At 46.2% G+C, this 19703-nt stretch overlaps 2 protein-coding genes across 4 annotated transcripts in view; both read left to right on the top strand.

The window, feature by feature from the left end:
• The first annotated feature begins 1343 nt into the window (after positions 1–1343).
• Patl2 (PAT1 homolog 2) lies at positions 1344–18048 on the top strand. Its single transcript, XM_063284981.1, has 14 exons — positions 1344–8542; positions 9736–9816; positions 10488–10597; positions 11050–11133; positions 11362–11506; positions 11836–11956; positions 12047–12144; positions 12320–12373; positions 12468–12601; positions 12721–12880; positions 13318–13458; positions 15017–15111; positions 15604–15753; positions 16406–18048. The coding sequence occupies exons 2-14, from the start codon at positions 9784–9786 to the stop codon at positions 16422–16424; spliced, it is 1344 nt and encodes a 447-aa protein (XP_063141051.1). The 5' UTR covers positions 1344–8542; positions 9736–9783; the 3' UTR covers positions 16425–18048.
• A 93-nt stretch (positions 18049–18141) lies between these two features.
• The window catches only part of Spg11 (SPG11 vesicle trafficking associated, spatacsin), a 73352-nt gene continuing 71790 nt past the window's right edge, over positions 18142–19703 (top strand). The window contains exon 1 of one of the 3 annotated variants that reach the window (XR_005501873.2): positions 18142–18426. Coding sequence is in view for 2 of the 3 variants with exons in the window: in XM_017591740.3 (XP_017447229.1) it covers positions 18179–18426 (248 nt within the window). In the remaining variant the exon portion in view is untranslated. The remainder of the gene's footprint in view (positions 18427–19703) is intronic. The other 2 variants (XM_017591740.3, NM_001415924.1) reach the window with 2 other exon arrangements.

The raw sequence follows: 19703 nt of genomic DNA, 5'->3' as shown, positions 1-19703 counted from the left end.
ATTTGTGCCTACGTGAGGTTTACGGGGCTAAAAGGAGGCTGAAAGTTATAAGACGGGACCTCTAAACCAGGACGAAGGTTTCCACAGCCTTGTCTTTTTTCTTCATGGTTTGTACCAGATACTTCCGCAATCCGCCCCAACCTGTTCATCTAATGCCAGTGCTCATGGCAATCACTCAGTTCAACAGTTCCTTACTAGGTTCTGCTACCTGCTAGGCACTGGGGAAATTTTCCCCAGAGGAACTCTGGGACTGTAGTTTATAGACCTGTAAATAGGTCCTGATACCAGGACAGCAACTAACTCTACTGGGAGCGAGTAAGGAGGAGCCAGCTGAGGACCTTTGAACCGAAGGAGAGAGTGTGAACTTTCCCCTTTGGACTGTGATGCAGTGCCAGCAGAGGAGCACAGACAGGATTTTTTTTTAATAATTTTTTTATTTATTATATATAAGTACACTATAACTGTCTTCAGCCACACCAGAAGAGGGCATCAGATCTCATTACTGGGATTTGAACTCAGGACCTCTGAAAGAGCAGTCGGTGCTCTTGACCACCCAGCCATCTCTCCAGTCCTGGGATTTTTTTTTTTTTTTAAGGTTAGGTTTTTCTATATAGCCCTGTCCTGGAACTCACTCTGTAGAACAGGCTGCCCTCAAATTCACAAAGATCCACCTGCCTCTGCCTCCTGAGTGCTGGGACTAAAGGTGTGCACCACCATGCTGGATGAGACAGGATTTCTTATTTGTTTTTCTTCACTGCTGGTCTTTGAGATTTTTCTTCTTCATGTGGGGGTGTTGGGAGTCCCATGTGTGCTAGCTCTACCACTAAACCACATCTCCACACCCCTTTTCTCTAGTTATAAAATTCACAACCATAAGATGTGTGTATGGATACATGTTAACAGAAATCTAATCCTCTTGCATATATTTCTCTGCAAAGTGCTTTCATGTAACCATATGTCATGGATACTATATCTGTTTCTATGCCAGTATACATATGCACTGTGTCTTCCTATTTTCATAATATTTTATTATATGAATACACCATACTTTTGTTTCTGAAAAGATGGGTTCTCACTATGAAAGGCCAGGAATGCTCAGTCTTCCTACTTGAGCCACCTCGGTGCTGGGACTGTTGTCCTCTGCACCACACACAGTTCATGCTTCTCCCTCAACCCTTCATCAGAGGTTTCCCAGTTTCTCCTTATTATAGCCCATCCTAAGGGTCATGAATCTGTCTTCCAGATATCTCCCACCTTAAACTAAGAGATCTACTTATCTCCTTACATCTTTCCCTGAGATGGTTATTGCCATTCAAAATTGTCTTGTTGCCAATCTTTTTTTTTTTTTTTTTTTGGTTCTTTTTTTCGGAGCTGGGGACCGAACCCAGGGCCTTGCGCTTCCTAGGTAAGTGCTCTACCACTGAGCTAAATCCCCAGCCCCGCCAATCTTTAAGATGACTGAGTCTAGCAGCTTCTGTATACTCTGCATTTCTGTTTGTGAATTCCCTGTCTATGGTACTATTAGCCAAAATCCTTGGCTCCTGGAAATGGACACGTGTGTGTGTGTGTGTGTGTGTGTGTGTGTGTGTGTGTGTGAGAGAGAGAGAGAGAGAGAGAGAGAGAGAGAGAGAGAGAGAGAGAGACTCATGTAGTACAAACTGGCTTTGAACTGATCTTCTAGACTTCGTCTTCTAAGTGCAAGTTGCGAAAGCCACATTTGGCTCGGGTAACGTTGTTGTTGTTGTTGTTGTTGTTGTTGTTGTTCTTCTTCTTCTTCTTCTTCTTCTTCTTCTTCTTCTTCTTCTTCTTCTTCTTCTACCTCCTCCCCCTCTTTCTCTTCCTCCTCCTCCTCCTCCCCTCCTCCTCTTCCTCCTTCTTTTTCTGAGACATGGTCTCACCATGTAGCCTTGGCTGACCTAAAACTTGCTAAGTAGATCAAACTGACCTCAAATCCACAGAGTTCTACCTGCCTCTGCCTCTCCAGCACTACCACACGCAGAAAGACACTGTGATACAGCAAATATTTCGAGAATATTTGTAATGACGAGAAACAGGGTGGGGTACATAGGAGCACTTTCATTTTCTGTATTTTAAAGACACGCTTGTTCTCTGTGTCTTAACACACTCGCTGTTAATGGACTGTTTGCCGAGCTAACCACCCCCAAGTCCAGATACCCCTGGTATGGAGGAAACTTGGGGAGTGTACTTGATATTCAAAGCTCAAACATCCACAGAATGAGAGGAGAGATCGAGGGACAACATCAAGATAGGTACAGACATCCCAAGTCTCAGAAATGTTGCCAGCCACCTGACCAGGGCATGAGCAAACTCTAGAATGCTTGGCTGCCTCTGTGCCCCCACCCACCTTCTCTCTGTGGACTCTGCTGCCTGGAGATAAGAGACAGGACAGTTTTTAAGGTGTTAACCTACTGCCTTCTCAGACTGCTGATTCTGAACAAAGCCTGACTTACAGATTTAAGTCCTGAGTCTGCTCATTGACTTCTGTGGTATCGGGTGTTGTGAGCCCCAGTCTTCAGGTTACATATTCTGGAGACTTCTGGGAGGGCTCTGGGACTCCCCAGTAAGTCACTGAGTTAGCAGAGAGTCCTGATCAGTACCTGGATTTAGGGTTTCTGGAGTTTCAGGTTGTGAAGTTACCCAATGATTTCCCTTGGGGACTTCCCCTTCCTGTACTCTGACACTTGACATGGTTTTCCTCTGACCAGTTGAATTATGACACTTTCTAATTGATTCCTTGGGTAAGGCTTGTCTGGCTTCTGGTTTAAAAGTCTTTTCTATTCTATAGTCTTCCCTGGCTTATGGCCTGTGTGCCCTCCATGGTAAAAATCCCTTTCTGTACTCTGGTTTATTTCAGAGCTCTGTTGAAATGGATGATGCAACCTTACTTCCTAGGGATGGTCCCTTGAGGCATGTCCTGGATGAACTGACCATTATGGTTATGCTTCAATTAAAACAAAAACGGCTCCTTCTAGCCACCCCTCCCTGAAGCTCTTCAGGGGAGCAGGTTCCTTTTGTGCCACACAGTCAGGAAATATGGGATCAACAACAACAAGAGTGTTGTTTCCCTCCCTCACCTCACATGTGTATGTCTGTGCAGTTGACTGTGTGCAGACAGGTCCACATACACACGAGTGCACCACTAGCGAGTCCTGAGGCTAGGGTAAGATACCTTCATGGGTCTTTCTCCATATTACAGGCAGGTTCTCTTGTAGAGCCTGGAACTCATCAACTCCAGCTAAGACTAACCACTCAGTGTGGTAACTCCAGCTCTTGGTGAAATGTAAAATTTTATATCTCTCAGGCTTTCATGAAATGAGGAAAACATATGGAAAGGAGTCTTTTTAAAAATCCAAGCTACAATGAAGTTTGCCTAAAACTTGAAACAGATCAGAGATTTAGAGTTTAACAATTGGCAGGCAGCCAACCTTAATTCGTTATAGTGTGACATGAATGTTCTTAGGTCCCACTTGCATTCTGTCTCCACTCTACTATCTGTATATACATGTTATCTCCAGGCTAGCATCTACACAGTGTTAACGGTTTGCTCTGAGATAGCCACTTCCTAGTCCGAATGTTCCTGGAGAAGTTACAAGGTACTGGAGAAGTACCAGCCAAAAAGATAACTACAGACTCACATTTCAGATAGCACCTGACCCAAACATCCAGAGGATGTGGAAAGAGCACAAGGGGTATGAGTGAGCACCTGACCAAGGCAAGACACAGCTCTAAACAGAACCACTTGCCTCTACCTCCCCCCATCATCCACCTTCTCCCTGTATACTCTGATAGCTCAAGGTGCCTTTATATTGCTGGAATAAAGCACCATGACCAAGGAAACCTAGAAACCATAACTGGGCTTATGATTTTAGAGGGTTAGAGTCCACGATGACCGAGTGATGGAGTGACTGCACCAAGGCAGAAACAGCTGGAAGTTCACATCTCAAAGCATGAGCAAGAGGCAGAAAGCCGCTGGGAATGGCACAAGTCTTTTGACAGTTCAAAGCCTGTCCTCAGTGACGTACTTGGTGGGCCTCTCTGCAACCTCTTAGACAGCGACAAGACAAGCTGGAGGTGGCCAGAAGGCAGTTCAGTTCAACAGGACTCAGTAGCAGGTGATGGTTCAAACTTTGGAAGTCTGACCCTGAATTGTTGATTTAGATCTATTTGAGCACAGCACAATTTAGTGAAGGGCACAACAGTGAGTATGAAAGTCTACCTGAACAAAGTAAACTAAATACAAACTGGACATGAATACATAGAGCGCTTTGTAAAGTTCATAAAGGTAGGTTATGAGAAAAACAATTTATGATAAAAGTCTGGGAGGGATCCACTACTGGCAAATCTCCAGCCACAGAAACAACGCAAAGGTTATCAGGCCAGTAAGCACTGTTCCAGCCTTCTATGCAGAGAACAGGTTTTGTCTTTCTTCCCTTGAAGGAACCACCCTGTGTGCTTTAAGATTCAGATTCTCCCAGGGCAGTGGATCTCAACCTTCCTAATGCTACAACCCTTTAAAACAGCACCTCATGTTGTAGTGACCCCAACCATAAAATTAGAAAACTCTCTTAGGCTGGAGAGATGGCTCAGCAGTTAAGAGCACTGACTGCTCTTCTAGAGGTCCTGAGTTCAAATTCCAGCAACCACATGGTGGCTCACAACCATCTGTAATGAGATCTGATGCTCTCTTCTGGTGTGTCTGAAGACAGCTACAGTATACTTATATATAATAATTAAATAACTAAGAAAAAATAATTAAATAATTAAGAAAAAAAGAAAACTCTCAAACTACCACAGGTATTAACCTGCCTTCTCAAGGTTGCTGCCTCTGCAAAGTGCAGCACAAGACTCAACTCCTGTCTTTGCTCACTGCCTTCTGTGGGAACAGGCCTCATGAGCTCTGTCTAGTATTCTGACTTCATTTAGCTGTTAGAATTAGATGTAAGTGGGGTGGGAGCTGGGGAGATGGCTCAGTCAGGAAAGTGCTTGTGGCTAAAGGATGAAGACCTGAGTTCAGATCCACACACATACATAAAATCTGAGCACTGCAGTGCATGTCTGTAAACCAGGGCTGAGGGTGTAGAGACGTGGAGACAGGCACATCCTGGATGCTTGCTGACCAGGCAGGCTAGCCCCAAAAGCAAGCTGCAGGTTCTGTGAGAGACTCTGTCTCCAAAATTAAAGTGTAGAATGTTAGACTTGTGGTCTTTACAGATTCATGAAACCCGTATACACTCCCCCAAATCACAGACATGAAAGTGGGGAGCAGTTCAGTGGTAGAGTAGTTACCAAACATGCACAAGACCCTGGGTTTGAATCTAATATATAAATGGAAAATAGGTTAATTTAATCATTCGTGGTTTTTTTTTAAAAGAACTAAACATTTGGAGGAAGAAGGCTTTAAGGAAACCATGATAGTCTATGATTTTAGCTACTACTGTGACCTGAGAGTTCTCTGTCAACCTAGGCAAATCCACTTCTTCCAGATTGAGATCAGCTGGCAGATGTCATGAGAACTGCCTGTCCCTGTGATGGCAGCATTGTCCCCTGTGCATGTCATGCTGTTCTAGTTGATGTTGTAGGTAGAGCAAGATAAGTTTCAAGATTTCTATCATGTGTCTGCAGAAGCCAAACTTCCAGGCCAACATGGTGGTGGTATATGCCTGTAATTCAAGTATTTGGAAGGCTGAGGCATGAGAATCCCGAGTTTAAGATCAGCCTGGGCTACACAGGGAATTACAGGTCAAAGTCAAACCCCATAGCAAGACCCTGTCTCAAAAACAAAAGACTCACTTGCCCAGGGCTTTTGAAAACATAGCAATTAAATAGTGATAATAAAAAGTGTTGGGGCTGAAGAAAGGGCTCTGTGGTAAGAACATTGTGTGGGAAAGTAAGAGGATCTGAGTTCAACACTAAATAAAATTTGGGCATGGCTGCATGAGGTCGAAAGAGAAAGGTCCCTAGAGCTCACTGGCCAGCCAGCTTAGCAGAAATGGCTAACTTCTGGCTCAGTGAGAGACCTTGTCTTAAAGAACCAGAGAATGAGAGACGATGACACCCAACTTCCTCCTTTGGCCTCCACATGAGCACATGCATCTGAACACATGTGTGCATAACACACACACACACACACACACACACAGAGAGAGAGAGAGAGAGAGAAATTATAGAAAGAACAATATAATTGATAATAGTAATGAATAATAAATAATGACAGTGCTGTAGCTACGAAGAATAAAAAGCTGTAAGGACCAGTGAGCTCACATAAGGAGGACACATGCTGGGGCCACGAAGGGAGCGTCTGAGACGTCCTGGATAAGGCAGAACCTCAACCTGTGCTTGTTTGTTTGCATCCAAAGAATTCCTGCATCAGAGTGAGACAATCTAATAAAGCATATGAAGTCATATTCCAGGTCAAACTACTTTCTTTGTGACCTCATTTTGCTTTCGAATCCCAGTGAGCAGCATATATTACTTGCTAGGATAGCTTTTCTGTCCCTGGAAAGAACAGATAGCCGGGCAGTGTGCGTGGCCTCCCTACAGCCCAGCAGTTACAGTTAAAGTAGCCAAGAAGATATAAGTTTGTGTTGTCCTGTGCTAAGGTGTGCTCACCCTTGAGGTCTGGCTTTGGAACTTGCAGGGCCAAGCATCAGTGACAGCTGTGTGGGTTGATGCAACCCAGTGTGGTCAAGCATTGCCAGGTGCCTTTCCCAGAGGCAACCTCTCCAGGATGTATCCAGAACTTTCCTCTCTAATTAGGTTGGATTAAAACCAAGGCATCCAATGGAAGCAAAGGTCTTCACAAAATTCTGAAAGCTTTCTGAAAGGATACCTTTTTAAAGCATTTGCCCCAAAATATCAGCCCCAATAAATTGTACTCGCAGAGTTGGGTGCTTAAATGGACAGTTTATTTCTCTTCCCCAATCAAAAAGGATTTCCTTTGGTTTGCTTTTATTTTATTTTATTTTTTTTATCTTTTGAGACAAGACCAATCCAATTTGGAATTCACTATGTAGCCCAGATTAGTCTTAAACCTAAGTCATTCTTCCTTCCCCAGAATCCCAAGTGCTGGGATTACAGGTGTGGACCACTATACTCAGTTAAGAGTTTTCTTGTCCTTGTTTTGTTGTTGTTTGAGACAGCAAGTTTCCTAGGTAGCTGAGGCTACCTTGAACTCCCGAGCCTCTTGTCTCCATCTCACAAGTGCTGGCATCACCGGCCTGTGCTTCCACACCTGACTAAGGATTTTCTTTATTAGAGTTCTCATACTCCTTCACCACCTCAGCAGTGAAGCATACCGGCCCTTTAACAGGTGAGCTGAGCCTTCAAAAGCTAGGAGAAGCAAGCAGACCCTGGCCCGGGCTGACATGGTTAAGCTGTGGGAAGGACAGCAGCAGTCGGGTGGGGGGTGCCCACAGCAGGGTGTCACTGTGCAAAGAAAGTGTCTGCCTGTATTCTTGATGCTTAGCCTAATCCCTCACTTTTGTCCTCCTTGGAGCTGATCTTGTGGGATGAGAGGGTTGGGGGTTGTGCTGATCTGAGAGCCCAGACTTCTCACTTCTTGGGGGTCAATATTCTCTGCTCACCGTACTGAAAGGAGAACGTGGATGTTTTAGGGGGCTGTCCCATCTTTATTGGCTGAGGGAGAGAATGTCTCTTGGTCTCTTCCCTCTCCCAGGTTCTCCTTCCAGAGGCTTTTTTATCAGTGGAGGACACAACTGGCAAGGAAGCCCACAGGCTGCCAGGATGAAATGCCTTGAAGGTATTACCAAGTGGGCTGGGCTGGACAGAAAATGTCCAGAGGTTCATAAGCCAAAGGGATGCACCTCGTCGTGGTTAGGAAACCCGGCTCATTCGTGAAAGCTCTTCCACTTGCTACCGAGATAAACTTTTTCTGGGCTTTTATTTCCATTGCCCCTGTGGGAAACTATCAGCAATGCTCCTGACTGCTCTCTATGGCTTTCCAGCAGGCGGACAATGTGAAGTATCCAGCACATGGGGTTAAACTTCACTGAGCTGGTACAGCTGAGACTGGTTCATTTAAAGAGGCAAGGGAAGGGCTTGTTGGATTAGGAGGGGCAGGTGGAGAAAGAAGCCTATGGTATCCATTCAGACCACTGAAATGTTATGTGCGAAGTGCAGGGGTTTTGTGCCTGCCAGGGGCTGTGCGGGTCATTTGGGAGTGTTCCTGGAGCAGTGGGGCTAAGAGCAGCACAGAGCCAGTATTTAAAATGGTTCTAGAGGTAGCTTCTGAACAGAGTCTCTGTTGAGTGTCAGTCAGCCTCTCACCAATGTCTCCATCTTCTCCCCAGGTCTGCACTTACAGCACAGGCCAAGCAAATTCTCTGTTCCCTTGGCTCCTGAAGAAGGCTTAGAATGTGCCTTCCAACTGGAGGAAGAAGAGAAGGAGAACGAGGAGAAATTTGTGTGTTCAGACTGGGCCCCAGAAGGGAAGGAGGAGGGGAATGATCTCTGGGATCCAGCCATAGTGAGCGCCATCCAAAACACCCAAGTACCACAGCAGGTAGGATAGAGAGCGGCCCCAAACTTAGACCTTAGCAGACTGCCACTCAGCACTCCTCGCTGCCTCTACTTCTTTGTTAAGACCCATTTTGAATTAATATGTTTTATCCCAGGTATGACACTGAGTCAGGGCTTTTTTCTTCCCTCTTTCCTTCTGTCTCCCAGGTTAAGTTTCTGCAGTTGTCTTTTACCTAAAATCAGATCCTAAGCCAGGTATAGTGCTGCACACCCACAGTCCTAACACTTAGACTCCTGAGGTAGAAACATATGGATCCTGACTGGTCAGTCAGTCTGGATTAGATAGAGAGAGCCATTCACAGACAGATAGACAGACAGGACAAATGAGCAGGGCAGAAGGGGCAGACAGTCAGATAAACAGACAGGGCAGATGGACCACAGCCGGGAAAGATGGGACCAGACTGGACTGGAATGGACAGATGTATGGACAGATAGACAGGACAGACACACACGGCCCAAAGCAAAATTCCACAAGACTAGGTTGATGGCCTGGTTGATAAAGCCCTTGCCTTGTAAATGTCAGGACCTGAGTTCAGATCCCCAGAACATGTGTGGAACCCTGGACTCAGCCACCGTAAGACGAGAGGTAGAGACAGAAAGGTCCTTAGAAACTTAAGGCCAGCCTGCCCAGGGTATGTGCAAAGTTCCAGGCTGATGAGGGAACGCAAAGGTGGAAAGAGCCCTGGTAGACCAGCATCAGAAGTTATCCACGTACATGTTATGGCCATGCATGGTATTTAGCGTGTGTGGACACACAATGCCAGCAGGGCCACAGAGTCCTGTGTCTCCTGTAGATAGTAGCACTACTATTGGTGAGTCACTTTTATCTCAGCCCCTGTGTCTCAGTAGCCATTCCTACCATTCTCCCTTAAATTCACGTGGCCAGTCGAGAAAGACAAGGCCTTCCTGGTATAAATGAGGTGACTTAACCCTCCTGCAAACTATTCCTAAACTGTTAGTCATCTTCTCAGGAAGGAGGATCCTGGCCTTTTTAGCCTTGAGGATAAAGGAAAAGGGTCAGGCTGTTGAAATGATTGGCTTTTGATGTTCCAAGCTTGTTCCTGTGGGAACAAAAGGAGAAGACAGTGTGGTGGAGGAGGGCCCCTGCCCCACCCTTTCCCTCACCCTTACCCACCCCCCCTGCTTGAATCTGGCAGTTCTTCCTTTCTATTCCAGAGAGGGCTGCACAGTTCCCCCACAGTCAGGGCCTCTGGTGCCTTGGGGATGTCACCAGCCTCCCTGCATTTTCTGTGTCAGGTGAGTCTGCTCTAGTCTCCATCCAGTGAGGAGGTGACTGGGTGATGCAGAACATTCTACTCCCAAAGTATTGAGTGTCCCTTGCTCCCGCTATGTTGTCTCCCCTTCTTTTTACCCTAGAGATGAAGAACCCCAAGAGAAGCATTGGTATGGGGTGGGCAGCCACATCATGGAGAAGAGCTTGGTGTGTGTCAGGTGGTGCAGGACAGACTTAATACGAGCTACTAGAACTGCTTCGCATACTAGAGGGGACATCCTTGGTCCAGCATTGTAAAATATCTCAGCAGATGATCAGCACTGATTTAGGGCAGGAAGACACCTGCCATCCACGAATTACATAAGAGTGTGAAAAAAACAAAGAACAGGAAATCCTGTAGGGAGAACTATGAGGTAATTGAGCAATGCTGGGTTTGAGGAGAGGAAAGGCAGGGAGCCTGCCCTCAGTGGCTGACATCAGAACACAAAAGCATGTCCTCTCCACCCCCACTGGCAGGTCTCCAGAGCTGCCTCGAGGGTCCCCCAACAAAGCAAAACATTGGCTGAAGTTATTGCAGGGAAAGAGGCCAGTCAGAAACCCAGAGACAGAAAATGGCCTGAGCCAGGCAGCATTCTCTCCTCTCTGTGAAATGTCCCCTGTCGCCTGAACCTATCTATTGCCAATTCCTTTTCAGTCCGTGTTCCCGAGAACCAGTTCTCCAGCCCATCATTTTGGACCTCAACAGCCCTCACCAGATCCTTTTCTGTTCTGCAGCCCTCTGACCCCGTGGCCCCCTAAACTCAGGTACCAATGACAGGCTACATTATCAGGGCAAGCTGAGTTCCTCTTGTAGTTCATAAGACATAGTGGCCAAGGACCTGCCTTTACCAGTTGCCACAGAGAAACGCTTACAGAGATTCGCTAACAAAAAATCAGAAGCATAGTGGGGTCTCGGCTTCCTCACAGACGAAGAAACAGCAGACTTTGGGAAATTAAAGGAGTGAGGTCAGCTAACCTTGACAGAACTGAGACCCGCTAATCAAGCCAAAGGTTGTCTATTGTGCCTAGATTACAGAAAATCGTATCTTGGGATGGGGTGGGGAAATGAGGACTGCGGAGTTTTCTGCTTTTTGATTGGGGGAGTAGTACAGATGCAGTAGGGCTGCTGTAGACTTCCTGGCACTTACCCAGTCTGAATGGGTGAGGGGGTTGGGGTGCAGAGCAGACAATTTTCACTCTCCTGGTTTCCTTTTAAGACTTCCCAGTCATCTGACCCAGCTCCACCCTCAGCATCAGAAGATCCTACAGCAGCAGCAGCAGCAGTGGAGTCAGACAGCAAGGTAAAGCCTGGATGGGACGCAGGGCCGAGGGGAATCAGTCTGTATGTATGCCGGATATTTCCTGTGTCTAGCCCTCTTCGCCAAAACCACTGCATAAACAATATTCTGTCACAATTGCCCAACACTGCACCTGTACAAGTCCTTCCAAGAACACTCCACTGCCTGTCCACCTCTCCTTGGGAAGTCACCATGACAGGGCTGGCCTAAAAGGATGTTTCTCCTGGCTAGACGTGTTCCAGGCCAGAAGCCTCGGTCTCGTGAGTCAGACGCCTATGCTAACCTCATGACCCGAAAAGAGAAGGACTGGGTGATAAGAGTGCAGATGGTTCAACTGCAGAGCGAGAACCCCCGCCTGGATGATTACTACTACCAGGTGGGCTCTGGCCCCCAGGCCCAGCCTTTGACCTTGGCCTTCACTGACCCCCTCTTCAACCCATGGAGGCCACATCTGTTTAGTTGCTGGCACAGTTACTCCAAGGCAGTACTTTCTAAAGTTAGCATCCCAAGTTCTGTCCCTTCTAGTCTTCTACTCTTGGGTCAAATGGGGTTATTTACTGTCTTCTAAATACCCTGGATTGGTCTCCATCCTTCAAGACATTTCCTTAACCTACCCTGGGAATGTAGGCATGTCCACCTCTGTACACTTTTTTGAGCCTTAGAAATAATTGCCTTACACACTTTGCCTGTTCCCTGGACTCTCAGAAGTACTATCAGAAGCTAGAGAAGAGGCAGGCAGACCAAGAGCTGCTTGGGCAGAGGAACAGGGCTCAGTCTCTCAAGTTGGTCACGCCTTACATCCAGAAGTCTGAAGTTTATGAGTCAGGTATGGCCAGGCTGCTGGTTTGGGCTGGATAATCTGGGTGGGTAGGCCTATCTATAGGAAAGCATGTGCCTTCTGGCTCTTTTTATACAGTGGTACGAATCGAGGGTTCCCTGGGCCAGGTGGCTGTATCAACATGTTTTAGCCCTCGCCGAGCTATTGATGCTGTATCTCACGGAACTCAAGAGCAGGTAGGAGAATGTGAGCATCCCAGAATGTTTTCTGCACACCATTCCCCTCCCCCCATTGTCTGGAACACATTCGTGTTTGGGTTTAAATCATGACGTAAGAGTGAGGAAGCAATGTGGTCAGATCATGTCTAGCCTTTTCTAGCTGCCTTGATGGCCAGGACCTCTCTGTGTCTAGGATACAGGAGCTGCGAGCAGCCAGAGACTTCGGGTATTATCCCAGATTGAGAAGGTGAGCTAAACTCACAAGGCAGTGCCCTTGACCAAATTCTCAAGAACGGAATATTACTCGATTAATTCCGCCCCCGCCATTGTCAAATTTCCAGATGTTCCTTCAGTTATTAAAAATAGAGGAGGGCCAGAACGATGGGTTACCACAACACTACCACTTGAGGGAACAGAGCAACCAGGTTGAGAAGCTCTTTCAGGCCTTAAAGACTCAGGAACAGAACAACCTGGAGTGAGTAAAACAGAGTCCTGCCTCGGCCTCAGAGAGAAGGACCAGCAGGCATTGGCCTCACTGCTGGCATAAAGCCTCCTTTCCTGGCACAACTCTCAAAACTCCTCTCTCCCTTATAGGGAGGCAGCAGATAACCTTCTGCAAGTGCTGTCTGTGAGGAAAGGGAAAATTTTCGTGGCTCGGCTGCTCCCCTTCCTGCTCCAGGATCAAGCTGTTAGCCTCCTCCTGTATATCACGTACCATCTGCCCCTCCTGATCCAGAGAGACATGGCTGATCAGGTGCTGTGACAATAAATAGCAAAAAGGATGATCTGGATGGGTTTGGGATCTGTCCACCCCTCCATCCCCTCCCTTCCTAGCGATGCCAGTAAGATGTAACATAGTGCTGCCCACCCCTAAATAAGGAAGTTACAGGACCAACAACCATAGCAGGTCATCTTCAGGTATGATGAGCAAAGGAAGACTTGAGATGAATGGCTGTACTATGAGTCTGAGAGGAGGTGAGTGTCCTTTGATGGGGGGGTGGGTCTCAGATCTATATCCTATAGAAAGCCAGTATAAGGAAGAGAGTTATGAACAGCGTTAGCCCTGGCAAGGAACCTGACCAAGATGATGCCTAAAGCTGGTCAGACAGGAAAGGGAGTGGAGGCAAAATATGAAGAAATGGAGTGTTATAGCAGAGTTGGGAGAGGTACTTACTGATGATCTTCTTTCAGAGTCTACAAATGCTATTCAAACCTCTGAGGAAATATATCAGACATTTGACCTTCCCTCAGCTCCTCCATGCCCTGCAAGGTCTAATGTTGCTATCACCTGACTCCTCAGAGCGGCCAGTCTCTGTGGTACTTCAGAATCAGGTAATATACTTGGGACACCTTTCTTTCCACAGATGGCTTTTGTTTGTTTTGATTTTCTTGAGATGGGGTCTCATTTAGTTCAGCCTGGCCTAGAAATCTCCATGTAACCAAGGACAATCTTGAAGTGCTAATCTTTAGCATTTAACATATACATGTTGGCAATGTGTCACCATAACCAGCCTCCTATAGATGTCTTCCAAATGGCACCACTAGAAAGAAATAATTAAGAGAATGCTCTCATCTCTACACAAATCTTATCCTTGGCAGCACTTCTCCATGTCTAGTGAAAAATGGTCATGGTGCACTCCTAGTACTTAGGAGGCTGAGGCAGAGGGATCATGAGTTAAAGATCAGCTTCCGTTGCATTGCAAGTGTTAGGCTGCTCTAAACCTGTGTCAAAAGTGAGCAATCTCCGTGTGAGCACAGGATTGTCTGGAGAGAGCTTATTAAATACCAGATCCTTGTGTGGTAGTGGGGGCGTCTTCTTTCCCCCATGCCCTCTTTCTTTTTTTCTCTCTCTCTCCTCCTTCCTTCCCTTCGTCCCTCCCTCCCTTCACCCTTTCTCTTCTTTCTTCCCATACTGTCAGACACTGTTGTTCATGAACATGTGGTGAGGCTTGTGGTGAATGCCATGGAGGGAATGGCATGCAATATAGGACCTGGGGGGTGGGGTGTACCTCAGTTGGTGGAGTGCTTGCGAGGCATGCAGGAAGTCCTGGGTTTGATCTCCAGCACCTCCCAAACTGAGTGTGGTGGTTCCTACTTGTAAGGGAAAGTAGAAGCAAGGCTATCAGAATTTCAAGGTCTTTATGGTGAGTTCAGGGCTATCGTGGACTACCTAAGACCTGTGGGGGAGGCACATCTTTTCTTATGGACTCCCTGTGGCTGCAGGTGGTGTGAGCTTCCACACTGGAAGTCTCCAAACTTCTTATTGTGTACCCTTCAGGAGAAAAAAAAAAGAGAGACATCCCATATATCTATAAGAGTAGGTCCTTACTAAAGGAAAGACAGTCTTTTCTCTGGGCTGAGGCCTGTGGCTACTCAGCACTTCCCATACCACTGAACTCCACCCCGGCCCACAATAGCAAGTTTTTTTTTTTTTTTTTTTTAATTAACTTGAGTATTTCTTATATACATTTCGAGTGTTATTCCCTTTCCCGGTTTCCGGGCAAACATCCCCCTCCCCCCAATAGCAAGTTTTTAAGCACGCCACTCTGGATTTGACAGTCTAGGGCATTCTCTTGTGCGCTCTTGTGTGCTTAAAGTGGTACTTCTGAAAGGAGGGCCCGCAGACCACCCAGGCCAGAGACCAGGCTCCTCACTTACTGACCGATTCCTTCATCTTGTCAGCTCTCATAGAATTCCTGGGACGTTCAGAGCAGTGGTCCTTTGGGTGTATAAGAGTTCTTCGTTTAGCTATAAGATCTGGCAGCTCTTGTGTATTGCTCTCCATCTGTACCTTGGAACCTGTCCTTTAAGGTGGAGGATGACAGCAGAGCTAGTGGAGCACAGGATGCCTGGAGGACTCATTCTGTCCTGAACTGTCTTTCCCTCGTAGTTTGGGATATCCCTGCTGTATGCCTTGCTAAGTCATGGAGAGCAGCTGGTGTCCCTGGATTCTTCCCTGCAATCCAGCAGTGACTGCGTAGCTTGGTAAGATCATAAAGCCTTATCAACACATCCCTATGCCCTGGGTGTGTAGAAGCCCTATGAAAGAGTTCAGGAAGAACATATTCAAGTACCAGAGAGGAAGGTGGGCAAAACTGTATCTTCTCCTGCCCTACACAGGTTCCTATGTTGTAATGTTGGCTTCCCACAGGGGACAGGCTCATAGTAATTAAAGAAAATACATTTAGAGTCAAACAGACCTGTCTATTGCAATATAACTTTGACACCCTTCACTTCTTAGTCTGTTTCTTCATATGGGATTAGTACTATTAACTCCTTAGAATTAAAATCAAATAGGAAGGAGGATGGATGGGCATCATCAGGTGTGTACCAAATGTATAGATGTTACCTCTCAGTTGCTGTCTGGGAGAGGATCCGTGCCTGCAGTGGTGGAAGAGTAATAACAGACTTGGCCTGGGTGTCAGTTTCCTGCACAAATATAGAAGGTCTGCTAGGCTTCTCTTTTCTGTCCCTTAGGACAGACTTGGTGATTCTGGTTGCCTGGGAGATTGCTCAGTTACCTGCAGCATCCTTAGCGGAACCTCTAGCCTTCCCCAGGAATCTCCTCCCCCTGTTCTACCACCACATGGACCAACAATTAGTTCAGCAGCTGGAAGCCAGAATGGAGTAAGTGCTCATAGAAACAAAGTCTCACCCTCGTCAAGCCCAGTCCAGGTCTGTGTACCAAATCTCCTATGAACTCTGACCATGGAAAATAATGAGCTTCAGACACGGTCTGCCTTTGATCTTAGCACTTAGGGTCAGAGGTAAGTTCCAAGCCAGCCAGGACTACATAGTGAGAAATGAGACTCTGTCTCAAAAAAGCCCAACCCAAACCAAACAAGCAAAAACAAAGCTCTTGGGCCAGTGAGATGGCTCAGCAGGTAGACTCATATGATGGAAAGAGGCAAGTAACTCCCGAAAGTTGTCCTTTGACCTCCAATGTAATAAAAAAAATCTAGAAGTTGCTCTAGACACTCAGGTATTTACTGAGTAACCCGGTCCAGACTCATTAGGGTCCTGTGGCCTGTTGAGCCACAACTTTGTATTTATTCCCAGCGTTTGGTCATCTGTAGGTGCTATTTCAGAGTTGTAATTTGAAAAGTTGAATAATTCATTCATTCAAACAATAGTTGAGAGACTATTCCAAGGCTCTGAGAGAAATAAGAGACCATCTCTGTCCTCAGAATTTACCGGCTGTTAGAATGAGCCAAGCATGAATTAAACCATAGGTGTCTGTAAAATGGCATTGTTTGCAATTAGCTCTTATTCTTTGTAGGCTTGCCTATATCTACTGATGTATTAGTTCTGGAACATATACCTGAGAAATTAAAATACCAGAAATGAAACTCCATCACCTGTCTACAGTGAAACCGTCGGGGCCATTTCCTATCCTTTGTTGTGCTGGAGAACCCTGCCACATCGTCATATCCTTTCCTAAAATCTAGGTGATTTGCCTAAAATGAAGGCATGACTACTTGGGTATAATTAAAGGAATATCAAATGGTATGTTGAAACTTGTTTGTAAGTTTGGAATTACAAATGAAGCCTACTTTCGTGAATATATCAAGAATATCCTTCCTAATAAGGGGAAAGGCCTTGTTGTATTTAATAAAAGTCTGATCTGGGATGTTGCTTCAGTGTTGTCAGACTTTATGTAAACCAAACAGTTCAGCTAAGGCTGAGAGGCTTGGATGTAAGCATCTTCCTTGGCGTAGGAAAATACATGGCTGTATTTTGTCAAATGAAAGACCTGCTTCATCAAGGAACACTACAGTACCTTTCATGAGCCACGCTGGGTTTCAGGCAGGAAGATAACAGTAGTGAACAAGTCTCTGCTACCTCCAGGTTTACATAGAGATTGGTCAGGAATTGACCTAAAATATCAGTTAGTCATAAATACTATGGGGAAACATGGTGTGATTTGAGAGTGACGAGTAGAGAGAGGCTTTAGACTTTAGACTGAATGAACCAGGAAGGCAGGTTAACAGGTTGCCATTCAGCCAAAATGTTCAGCTTGTAGCATTGACTATGTTACAGAGGCACCGTTACTAGGCGGGGAGGCATAATCCTGTATTCCTAGTACCTGGAAGGCCAGTGAAGGGAGGATCAGGCGTCTAAGGCCACTAGGGAGCCTTTATCAAATAAGTAGCTTGACCAAATGCCTTTTCAGTACCTCTCAGCTCTCTCTGCCTTCTCTTTTCTGTATCGGACTATACTTCCCTGAGAAATTCAGAAGAAATTGAAAGGTGAACTACTTCACCATCTCCCCTCTGCGTGCATCCATCTGTTACAAAGGATATCGTTTGACATATATAACCATGTTAACCTTCACGATTTTAAGGAAGTCCTTGGTGGAGGACCACAAAGAATAGATTGACCTCAAAAGGAGGTCTATTGGTCTGAAAAGTTGGCACCCCCAAGTCCTGTGGCTGGGTACCCAAGGATACAAGAAAAATCACCTCGAAGGGTCTGAAAATCAGTTTTGTAGTTAGGAGGAAGAGCTTGGTAAACTGCTCTTCAAAACTACCTGATAGGGGAAGATGAGTCCATTGTCTGGTTTGTTTGTTTTTTAAACCCTGGTCCCAAGCAGCTGGGGGAGTGTGTGTGTGTGTGTGTGTGTGTGTGTGTGTGTGTGTGTGTGTGTGTGTGTTTAAGGGTGGAGGGTTCTTTATAGTTCTAGTTCTTTATAGTTTTAAAACTGGTAGTTTACTTGCTACCAAGAAAACCGCACTTGGCCTGTAACCAAGCAGCACAAAAAGTGAAGAGTAATCCGCAACATGGTTTCAGTGGAGTATGAGGCACCAGCCTCAAAAATCTTTGGTAACAAGATCAGCCCAGGCAGCTGAAAGGCCTCGGCAAATATTGAAATGAGCTGAGTAGGGGAAGGTGTGGTTTTGCAGGATTCAGTTTAGAGACGCCCCCACCCCAGGCTAAGAAAATGACTGGCGCAGGACCGCTCTCGGTTCACGTGAGAGTCACAAGGTCCAAAACACCGCGCAGGTCCGTGACGCATTCGGGCGCCTCTACCGGAAGGAACGTCCGGGCCAAGATGGCTGCCAAGCCAGGGCCCGGAAGTGCTGCCTCCCCCGGCTGTGCCGGCGCCATGGAGCGAGTTCTACCCATGCTGCTGGTGCGGATCCCTGCCGAGGAGACGGCGCAGCTGGGACCGCGGGCGCAGCTGCACCGAGAGCTGGAGGCCCTGGGGAGCCTGACGGCTGCGGGCAGTCTCCAAGTGCTTTCCTTGGCGCCGGGCAGTAGGGGTGGAAGCAGCTGCCGCCTCCAAGGCCCCTTTAGGCAGTAAGTGCTGCGGGACAGCTGCAGAGTGTGGGAGGAGTCTGAAATTTGAGCTGCTCCGGAGGGGAATCCTGGGCGTTCCTCTCACGGTGGGTTGGTGGGAGACGATGGACTCCTGGGGAAAAACTCCTCAGGATCGAGCACCGTTCCTCTCGGAACCTTTCCCACCGAGGTGAAATGCTCATCGTGTCATAACTCACTACCTCACTTCCTGGGTGGACAGAGAAGATGTCTTCTCGATAGCCCCTGCAAACCCTGGATGGGTCTCAGCACAGGTCCTGTTTCCTTAATTCAATACAGATTGTCACCGAAAGGAGTTCTAATTCTGTCTTCCTCTACCACCTCCTCCTCGTCACTATGTAGCCCTGTCTATTCTAGAACTCGAAATATAGACTACGCTGGCCTGGACCCTACAGAGATCTGCCTGTCTCTGCCTGTACTACCAGGCTGACTACTTTGTTTAAAAACAAACAAACAAAACAAAAAAAACTAAATCATTCCAAATACCCATTTTTTAATTTTTTATTTTTATTTATTTATTTTATTTAATTAATTAATTTATTTATTTGTTTATTTATTTATTTATTTATTGTCTCTAATGTTTTCTTGCAAACACAGCCGCCCCCGCCCCTGGTCCTCTTTAAACTTGTCCACTCACTTATGCAAGTGCTTTGAGGTCACTGAAAAAGTAGGAAAAGCCCTACTTTTCCCATATTTGAATCATATTCTTAAGATATAGCCTGATTGGCTTGCAAATCACAATCCTCCTGTCTTACCCCTTCTAATGCTGAGATTACGGGCTTGTATCTCCACATCTTGTATGTCTGCTGTTTCCTAGACATGATGCTTCCATGGACTGAGAAAGTAGAGAGACAGTTAGATAATATCCTGCTTTCCACTTTTCATAACACAATTTGCATCATAAAGTTTAGAAGTTCCCCGAGTATATGTTGACCTTTTTAACACTGGGAAGTATTTTAGGATCAGTCTGTATGAGACTATATAGCCAACAGGTATCCCACTTTGGAATCTCCAGGTTCTGCAACAGCTCTACATACATAAGACTAGTTTGCTAAATCAGCAAATATTTTAACCCATCCTTTCCCCTCCTTGAGGTAAGGTCTCATGGAGCTCAGGCTGGTCTAGAACCAAGGATGGCTGTGCGCCCCAACCCTTGCAATAATAATATTAATATTAATAATATTACTATAAGCATGCACCCCATCCCCAGCTTACTTGTGTTCTCATGTCTGATGTGTTTAGAGTGCCTGTACATTATT

This window comes from Rattus norvegicus, chromosome 3 (genome assembly GCF_036323735.1).
Source record: "Rattus norvegicus strain BN/NHsdMcwi chromosome 3, GRCr8, whole genome shotgun sequence".
Classification (NCBI taxonomy): Eukaryota; Metazoa; Chordata; class Mammalia; order Rodentia; family Muridae; genus Rattus; species Rattus norvegicus.
The sequence above is the reverse complement of the archived record's forward strand: the minus strand, read 5'-3'. Positions and strand labels throughout refer to the sequence as shown.

What these genes read in the sequence shown, in the direction of transcription:
- Patl2 (XM_063284981.1), top strand. Translation starts at nt 9,784, where the DNA reads ATGTCACCAGCCTCCCTGCATTTTCTGTGTCAG. An exon ending in CCCTGCATTTTCTGTGTCAG is followed by an intron (nt 9,817 to 10,487) that starts GTGAGTCTGCTC and finishes ATTCCTTTTCAG; the next exon opens with TCCGTGTTCCCGAGAACCAG. An exon ending in CAGTGGAGTCAGACAGCAAG is followed by an intron (nt 11,134 to 11,361) that starts GTAAAGCCTGGA and finishes TCTCCTGGCTAG; the next exon opens with ACGTGTTCCAGGCCAGAAGC.